The sequence below is a fragment of the Callospermophilus lateralis genome, chromosome 3 (genome assembly GCF_048772815.1).
Source record: "Callospermophilus lateralis isolate mCalLat2 chromosome 3, mCalLat2.hap1, whole genome shotgun sequence".
Classification (NCBI taxonomy): domain Eukaryota; kingdom Metazoa; phylum Chordata; class Mammalia; order Rodentia; family Sciuridae; genus Callospermophilus; species Callospermophilus lateralis.
The window spans coordinates 66486918-66503196 of NC_135307.1; the positions used below are offsets into that span (position 1 = coordinate 66486918).

Sequence of the window (16279 nt, forward strand, 5' to 3'; positions counted from 1 at the left end):
TCTTCTTCTTCTTCTTCTTTTTTTTTTTTTTTTTTTGGTATTTAGGATTTTAACCCAGGGGCACTTTACCACCAATCCACATCCCTAGCACTTTTTCCCTTTTTATATTTTTTATATTTTGAGAAAAGGATTCACTAAGTTGCATAAGGCCTTGCTAAGTTGCTGGCTTTGAACTTGCAATCCTCCTGCCTCAGCCTCCTGGGTTGTGGGACATGTCTGGCTCCCTTTCAGATTTGAAAGACATCTTACGGACAGGGAAGCAGAAAGCATGTGTTCTTGCTTGGTTCTACCACCTGCTACACAATCCCATCTGGTCCCTGGGCTTTTCTGGAACCCAGTGTCTGTAATAAGGAGGGCTGAATCCATGATTCCAAGGCTTCTTTCCAGTTCCAGAATCTCTTGCATCAACTTTGTCTGCCTTTCTTCATCATTCACCATCCCAAGTCTTTCCCCATGGGGTCTGCTTCTGTAACAATGTCCCCTTTTCTGATCTTACTATAGGTCTTCCCAGTGTTATGGCTCCAAATAAAATTCCCCAGGGAAATTCTTGATCTCTTATGAATTGCAAAATAAAGATCTCTCCAACACACCGAGGTTGCCAGCACGGCCATGTGCAGGGTTTACCCATGGGAGTGAGGAGGCGGCTTTCTCCTGCTTGTTCTCCACTGTCTTATGAACTTGTGCTCTGCAGATCAGGATTATGACAGCAATTTTTTAAAACCAGTTTTGCTTCAGGTATATGAATATGTGTCGAGGTATTATCTTCCTGGAAGTCTTTTCTTGACAAAGTTGTGAGCTCTTTATAAAAATCTAATTCTGAATTACCAGAACCTTCCATTAAGGAGCACCCTGTTGGCCTCAGCCCCGTCTGATAACTTCTGCCTTCACTTTCTCGGGGCCTCCTACTCCAGGCTGCTTCTGGTCCTTCCTGGTAGGGCTCACATGTTCACAATGGTCCTCCCATTCCTGCCTGGGGTCTCAGAATGCTCCAACTGAAAAGGGCAGAGGGAGGAGGGAGTCAGGCCTTGCCCGGCAGAGGCTGAGATTCAACATTTCTCAGTCCTGAGCAGCCCATACTGGAGGCAAAGGGGTATTTGAGATGGTCGTGCTGGCCACCTAGGGCATCGGGCACAACAGTTGCTCAGCAAAGCTCCAAGATAGTGGCTGGAAAATCACCAAAGAGCAGCTCTTGCAAATGCTTTCTCACTTTGAAATGCTCCAAACCACCTGCAAAGTAAGTGCTGACACCCTGCCACTAACTGACCGCATGGGGAAGGGTTAGTGACTTGATACTCTCCCTTCCCCCAGACAGAAGCCCAGGCTCTTTACTCCAGGCCTGTTTGGCTCAACCCCTGGTCTCCATCCCTGGAAAGGGATAAGAATGTATTAGAAAGATTCAGTGGGAAAAAAGAAGGTGGCTTAGGAGAGCTTCTGCCTACCCCTATGCTTCTCCTCTTTGGGGATTTGGCCAGTCTCCCTTAGGAGCAAGGAAAACAGATTGATCCCCAAAGCCTCTTCCCCATCTCTGCATCCACCTTCATTCCATCCTCATCTTCCTCATCTCTGTCCCTCCCCCAGCCCAGGAAGGAAGGGAATCCTGGCAACGCCTAACACCTCCATCTCCATCTCCACCCTGGTTCTTGGCTCCTCCTCTTCAGGCCTTGACCTTAGGGTGGGAAGGGGAAGGATGCATTTAAATCATCACCATACAAACAGGAACACAGAAGAAAGCTTTGCATATAGTGGGAAACCCCCGCACTCCAAAGCCAACCCATGACCCAGCCATATTGCTTTGGAACACACTGGCATGGCCCTCTGCATGTCCCTGCCAGGAAGCATGGGCCAGGCACGTATGAGGAGGGAACAGAGATTATGTTGAGAGTCAGTCTTGGCTAAATCCATCCTGATTCTCAGAGATCAGTTCCCTAAAAAAGGAGTAAGAATATAGGAAGCAGATGTGGACACAGAGCTCTCCAGCACAGCCAGTCCCAAGTGGGTAGAAACTGGGTGAGAGGGACACATATGGCTGTGAGGACTGGCAGGCTTCCCTCCTGTGTCCACTATGGCATTTCTCCAAGACTCCAGACTTGGGACTAGGAGTACCTGGCCCGTCATCAGGGGCAGCCATGCACCTGCACCTCCTCTGGACAGTCTCCTTTCCTGGAGGAAGAACAGGACCAGCAGGGCTTGAGGCTGGCGAGGTGGGGCAGGGGGAGGGGAGAACAAGGGTTCCTTTCTGCATTAATCATCCACTCCTGCCAGGAATAGGGGCACACGACTGTGATACCAGGAGGTAGAGGCAGGAGGATCCCAAGTTTAAGACTGGCCTAGGTGACTTATGTGTCTCAAAATAAAAAAACAAAAAGGGCCAGGGGGGTAGCCCAGTGGTAAAGCGCTCCAGGTTCAATTCTCAGTATGGGGCTGCAGGGGAAGTACTCTTGAACCTTGTTCCCAAAGCAGAGGGTTGGCCTGACTAGGGTCCCAGAAGGGCTCCAAACCCAGGCTTCCAGTCCCGTTTTTGTCACTCCTGCCCTTCCTGTAGCTAGAGAATAATTCAGGCAGGGATTCAGGACTTCCAGAACTTTGTGGCCAAGGCAAGCTTATCACAGACGGTGCAGAAACTCTTAAGACAGAAAGACTGCAAATAATGCAGAGAGGAGAATGGCCCAGCCACAACTCTTAAGGGAGTCTAAGGAAGGAAAAGATGAGTGCCCGAGGGTGGCATAAAAATGCACACTTGTTCGATTCTGGAGTGCATGCACCTAATTACCTCCTTACTTATTAGCTGTGTGACTGAGCAAGTCACTTAACCTCTCTGAACACTGGTTTTATTACACATAGAAAATGTGAGAATAGACCAGTGGTTTCCAAACTTTTCCAACCATATTACCCTTCCTTCATTTTTATTTAAATTAAATTAATTTTTTTTTTTTTTTTTTTTTTTTTTTTTTTAGTACTGGGGATTGAACCCAGGGATGATTTTCCACTGAGCTACAACTCCAGTCCTTTTTTTTTTTTTTTATTTTTTGAGACAAGGCTCAATAGGTTTCCCAGGCTGGTCTTGAACTTGTAATCCTCTTGCCTCAGCCTCCCAGTTGCTGGGATTACAGGTGTGTACCACCACTCCCAGCTACCCTTCTTTACATAAAATCTTACCAGGCCCTCTATTTACAACGTGTTTATTGAACAGCCCTCATTTGATGGGTTACATATATGATCAGCTTTTCCTTTCTTCTGAACACTACCTTCAAACTTCTCCACCAAGCCCCTCCTTCACAGAGCCAGTCTGTTCACTGTTAAAAAGTCTACTCAGTTTGTTTCAGTTTCAAGTTTCAATCCGATATCCAACATGGTGCCCCCCTCTATTTCTCTCCGTCAGATTTAGCCCATGGCCTAAGGAACCCCTGCTGCGGAGGAGAACATAGTCTGCTCTTTCTTTGCTTCTCCCCAGCACTTTTCTGGGCCTCCATGTCAGTTTCTGGGGCAGGGAGGGAAGAGAAACAGAAAAAGAAGCGAGTCCCTTTACTACCCAGGTGGCTCTGGTCCTCCTGGGCTGTCTGTGTCCATGCCCTTCAGGCGTCCAGACATGATTGCTTGGGGCATCTTCCCTCCTCTTGGTATCAAGTTCCAGCAGCCACCCTGTGCTGGCCAGATGGCCCAAGTGAGGCCATCCACAGCCCTCAAGGATTCTAAGGTACTTACTCTTACTAGCTGCCCCCTGCTACCCAGTTCTCCTGCTGCATGAGGCACAGGTAAGAGGCCTCTGCATAAGGAAATGCCCAGTCGGGGAACAGGAAGTGTGTAGGGAGGGAGAACCCACAGCAGTTCCCCAAAGTAAGGACTCTGTTCGGGCAATTCTCCGCCTATAGTACACATTAGAGTCATGAAATGCTTATCAAGAAACACCAATGTGCTGACCCCTGCAGACCAGTTAACACTGTCTTGAGGGAAGGACTTGAGAACATTTTGTAAGCTTCCAAGGTGACTTTCAAAGGCAACCAGCCCTGGGAACCACTGCCCCATCCACAAATTCTCATTAGATGATGGGAGGGGGCCTGATAGACCCAATGAAGGACTGGGAGTGACATGGGGTGACTTGGAGCCCAGTACCCTTAGCATTAGGGCTTTGATGACAATTTGAAGTACCAGAAGATCTCCTACTCAACACCCTAGGAAAAGTGGTTTGCAAACTTGTCTTAGCAGCAGAACTTCTGTTCACATGAACTCTTCCCAAGGCCCGTGTGCCACAGAGTAAATGATAGAAGCAGGGGTTGGGGTCTGGAGCCAGGCACTGAACCAGAGCTCTCCAAAAGACTTGGAACCTGTTCCAAATTCCGACCATTCCTCAGGCCCCTCTGAGGACCTTCTGTTGCTGTTAGAGGGGGACAAAAGAGAGCAGGGGAGCTGGAGCCAGAGGTATGGGGAGAGGCCAGGGAAGCGAGTGGGTACCCATGGCAGGCTAGGGAGCCATTGAACAAGGGAAGGAGGCTCAGGTGGAGGCCCTGCCTGAGCCCCCAGAAAGGTATGCTCTCCCTCTGTGCCCCTGAGCAGGGGGAAGAAGAGAGGCCATGGCCTCAGGACCTGCAGCCACCACCCTTGCCTGGGCAGGAGGAGAAATCTGATGAAAATGAGAGGCCTGCCACGGAGCCCCTGTTTAAGGTCCTAGACACTCCTCTGAGTGAGGGCGACGAGCCCACAACGTTGCCGGCCCAGCGGGACCACGGGCACAGCGTGCAGATGGAGGGCTACCTTGGCCGCAAGCATGACCTGGAGGGGCCCAACAAGAAGGCATCCAACAGGTGTCGGGGAGGGCTGCCGGGCGCGGGAGAGGGGCAGCTTCTAGGGATCTCTAGTAGCAGAGCCTTGGCCACGGGTGTGTGCTAGGAAAGAGCCGGCCTTGGCCTCTCATTTGGGAGAGCTCCTGGGTCCCCCCAGGAGCCAAACCAGGGCCACTTGGCATGATGGAAAAAGCCTCAGTTGTGGTCCAGAGTTCAAATCCTATGACTTCACACACGTTACCTAACCTCCCTGTCAGTTTCCCCATTCATAAAATGGCCATGATGACAATGGTAGGCATGGTCAGTAGGGACACTGTCCCTGGCACAGAGTGGGGCCATGGTGGACACTGGCTATTGATATTACAGTTATTGCAAGGCTGGGCAGCAAGAGGGAGTCTAACAGCAGGTCCTTGACCAAGACCTGCTTTCATTGATCTAGGCCTACTTCTTTAGCTAAAATAGGAGGTGACTGGGGGCCCATGACCCAGATGCCCTCTGGGAGTCCCTTCTAGTGCTGTCATTCAGTGAGTCCATGACCCTGGGAAACTGACTCAAAGGATATGTCCATTCCTGATTCTGAGCTAGTCATGTCCTTGGATTTGGTCTTTACAGGGCTGCCTCCTCCCAGGTCCTTGGAGCCTCTTTTTCTCTAGCAGCAGTCCAGGGTCTCAGGGAAATGGAACCCAGAAGTTGAAGCAAGCCACATTCCCAGGGACACTTGGAAGCACACAAGCTCCCTATCTGGGGGGACTCCACAAAGCTACTTCAAATTCCAAAAAGAAACAATTTAGTGACCCAGCTGCCCAGAAGAGGTTTATTGCTTAAATGGGAGTCCACCAGAAAAAGGGAGGCTAACACTTATTGAGTACCTACTATGTGCCAGGCATTATGTTAGGACTGATAAAATCTAACAACCACCCTGCGATACTTTCCATTTCCAGATGGAGAAACAGTCTCAGAGAGGCTAAGTCATTTTCTCAAGGCACAACCTTACTCCAAAGACCCAGGTCCCCCTCAGCAGCTGCCTTACTGCTGGAGGAAGGATCTCTGAGTAGCAAGTCAGAAACCCAGGCTTCATAAAAATGGCTCTGCAGCAATTTTTACACTGACCTTCCAGTACTTCTTATCCATGCGCCCTACTAGTTCTCCACCTTCCTACCCTCAAAAAAGGCCCGGAAGTACAGCTCAGTGGCAGAGAGTGTGCGTAGCATGCAAAAGGCTCTGGGTTCAATCCCTAATGCTACACACACACACACACACACACACACACACACACACACACACATACACACACACGTGCTAGGATAATATACTGTGCATATATCATCCAAACAAAAATAACAACCAAAACAAAACCCAATTCACTTCATGATTCTGTAGTGAGAATCAAATTTTCCAATGAATGTGGAATACTTTGAAAAATTAAGTTTGTGCTATTGATCTTAGATTTAGTAATTCTACTTCTAGAAATGTATAATTTCATGGTAAGATTAGAACTATAGGCAAAGATGTATATTTTATGAGAATGATCATCACATCACTATTTAAATTATGGATAAATTTTCCACAATAAAGGGATTATGTGTATATATTATGGCATACTATAGTCACCCAAAAATCAATATCAAGAAATATTTGAGGATATGAATAAATACTCATGATATAGTGTTTAATCTTAAAAGCAGGAGATAAAATTGAATATATAAGGCTGTGGATGTAGTTCAATGGTAGAGCATTTGCCTAGCATGCCTGAGGCCCTGGGTGTGATTCCCAGAAAATAAACAAACAGAGAGAGAGAGACAGAGAGAGAGAGAGAGAGAGAGAGAGAGAGAGAGAGAGAGAGAGAAAGAGAGAGAAAGAGAGAGAGACAGAGAGAGAGACAGAGAGAGAGACAGTATATTCCAATTTTAGTTATCTATGTATATAGAAAAATCTGAATGTGAATAGAAGAAAAACTAGAATATGTAAAATGTAACAGTAGTTAGCTTTTGGTATTAAAATTACATACAGATGATCCTCTCCCCTACCCATCCCCTACACTTTCTAAATAATAAAACCTTACTATTTATCAGAGCAAAGATAACTAAATAAAAAGAAACGGAAAAGCCATAGGCATTGATCATAAAGATACTGTATCAGGCTGTGGGTGACCTATTTGTCCCCATCTTTGCAGGTCCTGGAACAATTTGTACTGTGTGCTCAGGAATAGTGAACTGACCTTCTACAAGGACGCCAAAAACTTGGCCCTGGGGGTTCCCTACCATGGGGAGGAGCCCCTGGCCCTGAGACATGCTATCTGTGAGATTGCTGCCAACTACAAAAAGAAGAAGCACGTTTTTAAGCTGAGGTGAGCCTTCCTGCCTGCTGCCCCTTACCTAGGCCCTGAACCCTTTGAACCCTCAGGCTGATGGCTTTGGCATGAGTGACCAGCTCCAACCAAGCTCATGCTGTTCCTTGAGGATTTTACGAATTGAAGAGGCTCACGACAGACTCTTACCTCTCAGAAGGCACTGAGAGTGTTCTGAATAACAGGCTCAGGGACAGGGGGAGTCTTAGCCCACTCCATCCAGGTGTTGGCTTCTGACATGACAGGAAACTCTTTTTATCTCCTAGGCTGAGTAATGGCAGCGAGTGGCTCTTCCATGGCAAAGATGAGGTAAGTGTGGGGTGACCAACCCATCTGTGCCTAACAAAGAGGCAGGTGGAAGAGACCTAGGCCTCTGGACCTCAAGGCTCCCGTGGAACAGGCAGTCCCAGGAGCACTCCCATTGCCTTGGGGGCCCTGGACTTGGCCCTGACGCTCCCATCCCGTAGGAGGAGATGCTGTCCTGGCTGCAAGGTGTGAGCACTGCCATCAATGAGTCCCAGAGCATCCGCGTCAAGACGCAGAGCCTGCCTCTGCCCTCCCTCACTGGCCCGGATGCCAGTCTTGGCAAGAAGGACAAGGAGAAGAGATTCAGTTTCTTCCCCAAAAAGAAATAGCAGCCGGTGGCCCCCGCTGGTGGGGCCAGCCAGGCAGGCGCAGTGGTGCATCAGGGCACACAGGGACCGGCCACCTGAGGCCGTGGGCCCTGACCTCCACAGTGGATGGTCCTCCTCCACCTCCTGCCCACCAGCTCGAGAGTCACCAGGCCGGCCCCTGGGCCCCCGCTGCGCTGCAATAGCTGCCTCTGCGCCCTGCCTGGCAGCCCCGACGCCTGCCAACATGCCCTCTGCCTGTGGCACAGACGGCTTGGCTCCAGGAGGCAGGAAACGGTTCCCCGAGGCGCATGCCCTCCTCTCTGCATCCCCATAAAAGCAGAAGGTGGCTGATGGGGCTTGTCCAATGCTGCCCACTCCCACAGCAAGTCGTGCTTGGGGTTACCTCCCATGTGGCCACAGCCAGGAAAGGGGAAGGGAAAGGGAAGGGGGACACTGGCAAAGCCTGACCTGCCCTTAGGGGAACGAGGAGACTTCAGGGGGGCCACAGAGCCCCAGCTCTGGGCAAGGGGCTGCTGGGGGACTGAGGGGACAAGAAGGAACACAGGGCCTCAGGTGCTGCCAGCCACCTCCCCACTGGGCTTTCTCAGAACTGGGTCCCTCCTTAGGGCCAGCAGATACTTTCCTCTCCCCTCCTCTGTGTTGTGGGTCCTGACTGAGGGAGCCTCCTGCTGCCCCTGGCACCCTTTTTTGGTACCAGCAGAGACTGAAGGAGGGAGGACCAGCAGTTCTCAAACCATTCCTCTTTGAAAACCCTAGTTAGAGCTTCGGGCTCAGGGCTCAGACCTGAAGGAGGGACAGACAGGTCCCCACACTGCCTAAGGCTCTGCCTCTCCGGGCTGGGATCCTTCCCACTCCCAGTAGCAACCAAGCCAGCAATATCTGCTAGATGCTCAGCAGGGAACCAGTGTAGGCCCCCAGATATGGGATGGATGCCCCAGCGCCAGGTAAAGCATCCCAAAGTCCAGTGCCCACTGTGTCTGCAGCTGGTGTCATCCAAGGCTACTGACTGACCGGACAGAGAGCCGGGTTATCAGAGTGGAGTGACAAATATGGCCGTACCTAGGTATTAACAGCATGTGACACAACTAACGCTGGGCGGCTGGGATAAACGCTGGGGCCAGAGAGGGCCTGGCCTTGGGTTCTGAGAGACATATAGATACAGAGATCACCAAACATCTCCCAAACCCACCTCCAAACACTAACAGGGGCTCTGCAATCTCTGTCCCCAGGGAGAGTCTTCCCCATGCTCTGGAGGGGCGAAATCACCAGTCCAATGAGGACTTTCCTTCTCTGAAAGCAATACAGCTTCAGCCCAGCATCTTATCTGGGGTTAGGTCCTAAAGAGGGGATCAAGCTGGAGGCAGCAGGCGTTCTCCCCCAGGGAGACCAAAAAGGTCCCCAGGGCCCAAAGCTACTTTTTCTATTGCCTTCCCTATGGGAAGGAGCTTTGGCTTTGTGGAAATGAATCAGGTAAGACTCAGGGAAAAGCCACACAGCTAGACATCAGAGTTAGGAGGCCTTCCCAGGAACCTTTAGTACCGACTGGGGCAGGCACAGCTCAGAGAGCACTGTGTCAGGGTGAGGCCGACTCCATCAGACAGGATCCACACGGGAGGGAATCAGTTACCCAGTGGAGCCTGTTCTCCCCACATGAGGTCTTCCACCTCTACAGTGAGGGTCTTCATTTGGCTCAACACATAGGACCCTATGACCCTCTGCTTCTACAGGGAACCTGGCGTGTTCCATTAGTCAGCCTCTGTCTGCTGGGGAAGCCAAGGCTGGAAAGTGACCATACTCACCTGGCAGTAAAAAAAAGCCTTTGGTGCATTCAAAGGCAGGCCCACCTCTGGGACAGAGAGCAGGCTCCTGGCCAAGGACAGAAGGTGACAAGTAGCTCGCAACTATTTCCCCGGGCCAGTAGTGAGCCAATGGACAAAGATCCACCTTCTCCCCTCCATGTGTGCCCAAGTAGCACCAGAAGTGAGGAATTTCCAGTGAGCAACTCCATGGAGTCACGAAAGAAAGGGCTCCATGGAAGAGCTAGAATTTCGCCACCCCAGGTCTCCAGGATTGGGCAAGGGCAGCCAGCTGCATGTGATTCACTATCTACCGCCAGCTCCCCACGCATCTTGCCCACATCACCCAGGTCCCGAGACACTCAATCAACTGGACTGACATTGCAGATGCCCGAATTTGGGAGACTCTATGCCACTCCAGGACTAAGCTCTCCAGGTGCCCTGGCAAGGTTTCTTTTTTCCCCTTCTTTTCTCATATTTTCTATTTTGCAGTCTTTTCCTTGACAGTGTTTCCAAACTAGGGTGACACAGCTCCAGTCCACACCAGCATAACAGGCTTCCTCCCCAGGGTGGCTTAGAGGAAGCTCCTTCTGGGCATGTCAGGCGTCCTCCTGCCCACTCTTCCCCTTTGTCCCTGGCCTCAGCTGATTCTGGCTGAGGGAGGAGTGGAGGGTCCTGGGGCTCCCCCCACTCCTTTCACTAAGCACCCAGAACAGGAGGCCTGTGTCGGGCTCGGCTTTCCCCCCTACTCCACCCCTCCATTCTGCCTGTGGGAGGGCCATCAGGTCCCCTAGACTGGTCCTGGATCTCCTTCCTCCCTCAGTGGGAGGGGGCAGAGATCCAGAAGAGGAAGAGACCAGCTGGCCACATGGCTTGGTCCCTTGGACAAGCAAGCTCAGGGAGGATGCAAGAGAGGACGTGGCTGCAGAGGAATGTCACTTGTTGGGTACAGAATATGCTATCTGGGGCTGGCCCTGGGGCCGGCTGGGCCTTGTCCTCCACCTGCTCAAATGTGCTTCCACCAACCAGAGGAAACCCATTTACTAGTTTTTCTAATAAATCTATATAATGCTCCACATTTGTCTGTTCCTTATTTGACTAGCCTCATTTCTCTTTGAACTGGGCCACAGAGAGCCAGCACCATGAAGACAAAGGGATAGCTAGGCTCTGACTTGAGCCTGGTACCCAGGCCACGGGTGCCACCTGAGACCCTGAGCCAAGCTTCCTTCAACTGGAAGGCCTACTGCAAGGTAAAATCATTTCTAGTCACAGATGAGTCCAGGCCACACCGGACATTAGAGTCCCTAGCCTCTGTGCCTGGGGTCCATCTACAGAGGGGCAGTTTCTCATTTGGTCTGGGTGCATGGAACATAGGCACTGCTGGGTTTCAAAAGGCTCCCAGATGATTCTAATGGGCAGCCGATAAGACCCTCTGCCCTGGCCTTGGCCCATGTCCTGAAGAGTTCCATTAGGGAGTCTGAGAAGCAGGAGCTCATCCGTTGTCTTCAATCCACATATGAGGAAAGGGCAAAAGTTGGGGCGATCCAGTTGGCTACTGGCAAGGCTGGGATAAAAGTGTGAGTCACCTGCCTGGTACATTTGTGGCTTCTCAGTGTTGTATCCAGGACTGGCCTGGGAGGAGCCAGCTCTCTTCTCAGTGACTATGGATATGACCACAGAAGATTCAGGGCAGCTGGTAGAACACAGGCTAACTGCCCTGCTTCTGCACAGGAGACTGCCACTCACCACTGGTCTCCCCTTGACCTCAGGAGATTCAGCAAACCCATGTTCAGGTTGAATCCATCCTCTTAGGTCAGAAGACTCATGGGCCCTGACTCTGCAGGGCTACAGGAACATTTATCTACCACCGGGGCCCCGCAGCCTCTTCCTGTCCAACCCCAGCCAGAACAAACTGGGCAAAATGAGAATTGGTCCTCCAAGGAGAAAGGGCAGAAATCCCAATGAGCAAGAGGGAGGCATTCCCAGCCCTTCTGAATCCAGGCTTTCTCAATGTGATGAAAACAGAGGATCCATCCTGGCAAAATACACACGCACTCCTCACCCAATATTGGAAGCCATTTGAGGACATGCCCAGACCCCAAGCTAGGAACCCTTGCCTTCTGGGATGCCTCCTGGGACTGGAGAGGGAAAGATGAGGTATTCGCACCAGATATTGGTAACTTCTTATTAGAAAGTGTCCCATTTGCCCCGGTCACTCCTCCCTCCCCGCTTTTAGCACAACTTTGGCCCTTGAGGAAGAGAGCCAAAGGTTGGCATATGAGGCCCTCTGCCCCAGACAGGACGCCAGGCCGTGGGTAGACAGAGAAGCAGAAGTAGCAGAAAACAAGCTCCTTCCTGTGCATCCTGCTATTCCTGCCTGCCCCATGAGCATCCTGGTGCCTGGATGACCGATGAGTGCAGAGGGAACACCCTGTGCCCTGCCTACTCTAAGAAATCCTCAGCCACCAGCAACTCTCCCCACCCGCGCCAGGCGCAGTAAGAAGGCACACACAGGTCGGTGGGTCAGCAGTGGTTATTGCACCATTGGCACAGAGTGAAATGTGTGTACATTAGCGACAACCACAGGGACAGCAAGACAACCCTCAAAAGTACCTGAACTAAGTCGGTTACATTCTTCACAGGGGGGGGAATAAACAACAAGATGCATACTCGCTCGCACGCACATACCACAGGATGGAAAGCAATAAATTATTGGCCTCATTCCTGAGTCCTAAGAAAAGGCACAGTTAAAGAGCAAAGCCTGCCCAGGTCTCCCCACCAAGGGTCCTCGGCCTGGCAATGGCCAGCCAAGGGCCTGAGCAGCGCTTGCTCTTCCTGGGAAGAAGTGAGCTTAAATATTTGGCTTCCAACCAGAGAGATATTTACAAGGGAAGTGGGAAGCGCGATTCATTTGGGCTTGAGGACAGGTGTCTGGAGGCCCAGGAGACCACCAGTACACAGAGCAGGCTGCAGGTGAGGCCACGCTGGGTCGCTCTTCTAGGAGAGCAAGGGCAGCCTTCACGAGGGCCCTGGGCAAGGGGCCCATGTAAGCCCAGATTCGGGGGGAGGTATACCAGGTTCTTCCACACCCACATGGCTCCTGCCCCTGACCAGGAGTCAGAGTCAACCTACAGAGTTCAAAGCCTGGAATTTCTCTCTCAGGTTTCTCACTCTGCTCTGCTTGCTTGGGTCTGCTGGGTCCCTGGGACCATCTTCCTTTGGCTGATACTCTACAGAGTCTGGGAAATGTTGGCCTTGTGTCACCATGGCTGCCGGTGAGCTTGGTCCCTGCCCACTGCCCTCCTCATCCAGCCCTGCAGTGGGGCTGGGAAGGGGTCCCTTCTCCATGACAATCACTCGCCGGTTGTTCTCCAGGGTGACGTCTGCGGTGACATACAGGGCTTCGCCTCCATTCAGCCGGCTTTGAGGCGGCATCCTAGGAGGTGGGGACTGGGTAGCTCCCTGGCTCCTCTTGGTGTTCAGGCTGCAACAGCGGCCCACTCTGCCAGAGAGAGGGGGCTCCACCATATTCTCAGGCGCAGAGTGGCTCCGGTTGACGGGTGGGCCACGAGGGCGAGGGCGAGGGCGGCTTCCCTCGGCCTGGACAGCCTCATCGTGGGAGGCATACTTGGAGCAGAGTTCTCGGACATCGGGCCAGTTGAAAGTCTCAGTGTCAAAGGGGCTGGGGGGACTCCGAGTGCAGGGCCGGCCCCCAGGTGAGGTGGTCCTTGGGCTGGCAGCAGAAGGGCTGAAGGAGAAACGGCGTGGGGACGTCTCTCTAGCAGAGGAGGGCTTGGGGGGGCTGTGCTCTTGGGCCACCAGCTGCTCGTAGGTGAAGAGGGAGAGCAAGGGCCTTCTCTTGCCTGTGAGGAGAGAGCGAGCCATGAGTGGCTGTGAGAGGAGGGGCCCGAAGGGAGGGCTCCCAACCGCCCTCAGCTCACTTCCCAGGTGAGGCTGCTTCCTGGGGCTTGGTACCAAAGGAGAGAAATTCCATTAACTGCCCCTTTATCACAGGGCAACGGGAAGAGGAGAAAAGGCAGTGAGGGGAAGGGGCCAGGAGTCAAAGGAAGAAATGGGAGCTCTGCTCTCATCCTGGTAAGGGAGGGGCCCCTGACCATGTTCCTCCCTCTGCTCCACACAGAGGGCTCACCCAGAGGAGCAGGCTCAGAGCACCAGACCAGAGGCTGGGACTCACCACACATCAGTAGGGCAGGGGGTCCAGCCCTACTTTTTTGTTTTTCGGGGGTTTTTTTTGGTGGGGAGTGGATTACCAGGGACTCAGGGGCACTCAACCATTGAGCCACATTCCCAACCCTATTTTGTATTTTATTTAGTGATAGGGTCTCACTGAGTTGCTTAGGGCCTCACTAAGTTGCTGAGGCTGGCTTTGAACTCTAGATCCTCCTGCCTCAGCCTCCCGAGTGGCTGGGATTACAGACATGCGCCACCGTGCCTGGCCCCAGTCCTCTCTTTGACATGGTCTCTTTAGAAGTTACTTTCTCCAAGTTCCCAATAGACTTTTCCACCCCTGGACCATCACCCCCATCATACCTTTGTCACCTGCTAGGTCTCCAGGCTCTTCCTGTGGGCAGGCAACGGTGGGGCTCTTCCTGTCCCTCTCAGGAGCTGCCTTTTCCCACTGCAGTGGCGGCCTGGCCGCCATTGACTTGATGTTCTTGATGCGGAGGCTGTACTGGCGGGCCAGCTGGTAGACCTTGTTCTTGACACGCTCACTCATGTGGCTGTCCATCACATGAGAGAGCTGCATGATGCGGGGGTGCAGTGGGGTGACCAGCTCCCCCTGGGCACCGTTGCTCAGCTCCTTCACCAGTTCTTTCAGCTCCCGAGCCAGGTGGGCCGGGCTGGGCCGTTCCGTGGGGGAGGCGCTTTCTGGTGAGGCGGTAGCTGACTCCTCTGTGATGGCCCCCAGCTCATGCTCCTCCAAAATGAAGAGTGGCTCTTGCAGGTCAAAGCCATTGGCCTGGCCCTGGCCTGGCCCTGTCCGGGGGCTCCCCTCAGCAGATTCCATTCTCTCCCACATTTTTACAATTTCAGAAGATGGACGGAACTCAGCATCCGTGATAGGAGCCGAGTCTCCTGTTCCCGCCTGGCTGGGTCCTGGGAGATCAAACAGGGCCCAGGAAGCCGGTCGGGAGCCCCCCTGTCTCTTGTACTCTACTGGAGCTGCAGGCTTTGGGTCTGGCCTGGGAAGGTTGTTGAACCTGGAGACAGAGTTTCTCACCAGTCCTTTGGGGATGTAGGAGAGACTCTCCCGGCGCCGGACACTGAAGCCCGCATCATGGTGCTCTGCGTTTTCATAGTAGCTCTTGATTTTGTCCAGCAGTAACCTGTCTCGAGTAGAGAGTGCCGATTCCTTCTTCTTGCAGGAGGACCTGTCAGGCTCCACAGGGCTGCCTGCATTTGGGGGTTCTGTCCCATTGACAGAAGGGCCACTCTCTGAGGCCATCCCTGTGCTGATGTCCATTTCTGGAGTGGGCTGGTTGCTGAGGGAGTCCGTGGTGCTGCCCCACCGGGCCAGGCCCTTCTCACTGCCCTCTAAGCTGAGCACGCTACTGCTCCGGCTGACCAGCCGTGGTGTCCCAAAGCCACTGGACTTGCCATCCTCCAGTGCCAGGCTGCTCCGCCGAGAGAAGCTGCTGACAAAACGCTCAGCAATGACACTGGCCTGGTCTAGCACAGAGGGTGGCAGGAGGCTCTCTGGCTCCTGGACTGTCCCCAATTCCTCCTCCTCTTCTTCACTGCTCAGGGCCTTAAGGTCCTCGTTGCTGTCGGCCACCACTAAGTCCACCATGTCACCTGGGTGGTCCATCTCCAGCAGCCCCTGGTGAGCATCAAGCTGTGTTTCCAGGACCTCTGGAGACTCTGCGTCAGAAGGCATGTCCTCGGTGCTGGGACCTTCCACAGCAGCAAAGACCTCCTGTTCAGGCCCAAGCTCAGGGTCTGGCTCAACCTGAGACACAGGAGAGAGAGCTCACATGAGTATAAAGCCTCCCTCATGACACTGGGAGACACGAGGATGGCATGGTCTGCTCAGAGCCTGTGAGAGGGCCTGTAGAGTAGGACTGGAAGACAGGATGAGTGTGACTCAGTAGGGTGACAGGGCCTCACAGAAAGGAAAATGAGGATGTTGGTTTGGTTTGTTTTCTTCTGTTGGTACTGGGGATCTAACCCAGGGATGCCTTCCCACTAAGCACCCCCAGCCCATTTGTTTTTTAAGACAAGGTCTCACTAAGTTGCCAAGGCCAGCCTCGACTTGTGATCCTGTCTCACCTCCTGAGCTGCTGGGATTACAGGTGCACACCACCACGCCCAGCAATGATGGTGTTTTTAATCACCCTGCAGCTAGGGTGCTGGGCTCATGTCCTCACGCCAAGAAAATCATGAGGAATGGGGAAGGGCAGGGACACCTCTCAGTGGCAGCCTGCCTGTGAACTATAGGCACAAGGTGGAGATTTAACACTGGGCCAAGCACTGCCCCTGACTCCCAGGGGCTGGCTCTCACTGAGCCATAGCACTAGGAATCCCAGGTCTGAAGGTAAGGCTCCTACCCAAGCTCTCAAGGCGCCAGACGCAGGTTGGGTGAGTGACATTCCAACTTCCCTGAGGGACCAAGGCCTCTGTGGGATGTCAGGAAGGAGGGCAACACAACCATGTGCCAAAACCCTGTTAGATCGTGAGGACAGGGAATTGGCTCCTACCAGG

At 52.8% G+C, this 16279-nt stretch overlaps 2 protein-coding genes across 7 annotated transcripts in view; one reads left to right on the forward strand and one right to left on the reverse strand.

Annotated features, from left to right (window-relative positions):
- Positions 1-10626, forward strand: part of Sptb (spectrin beta, erythrocytic) — a 69272-nt gene extending 58646 nt beyond the window's left edge. The window contains exons 32-35 of the mRNA XM_076850353.2: positions 4552-4799; positions 6952-7125; positions 7392-7434; positions 7593-10626. Of these exons, the coding sequence (XP_076706468.1) occupies positions 4552-4799; positions 6952-7125; positions 7392-7434; positions 7593-7760 (633 nt within the window). The 3' untranslated portion in view covers positions 7761-10626. The remainder of the gene's footprint in view (positions 1-4551; positions 4800-6951; positions 7126-7391; positions 7435-7592) is intronic.
- A 1447-nt stretch (positions 10627-12073) lies between these two features.
- The window catches only part of Plekhg3 (pleckstrin homology and RhoGEF domain containing G3), a 40961-nt gene continuing 36755 nt past the window's right edge, over positions 12074-16279 (reverse strand). For all 6 annotated transcript variants that reach the window (XM_076850361.2, XM_076850358.2, XM_076850360.2 and 3 more), the window contains 2 exons: positions 14108-15527; positions 12074-13419 (listed from right to left, as the gene is read on the reverse strand). In XM_076850361.2, the coding sequence (XP_076706476.2) occupies positions 12680-13419; positions 14108-15527 (2160 nt within the window). In that variant the 3' untranslated portion in view covers positions 12074-12679. The remainder of the gene's footprint in view (positions 13420-14107; positions 15528-16279) is intronic.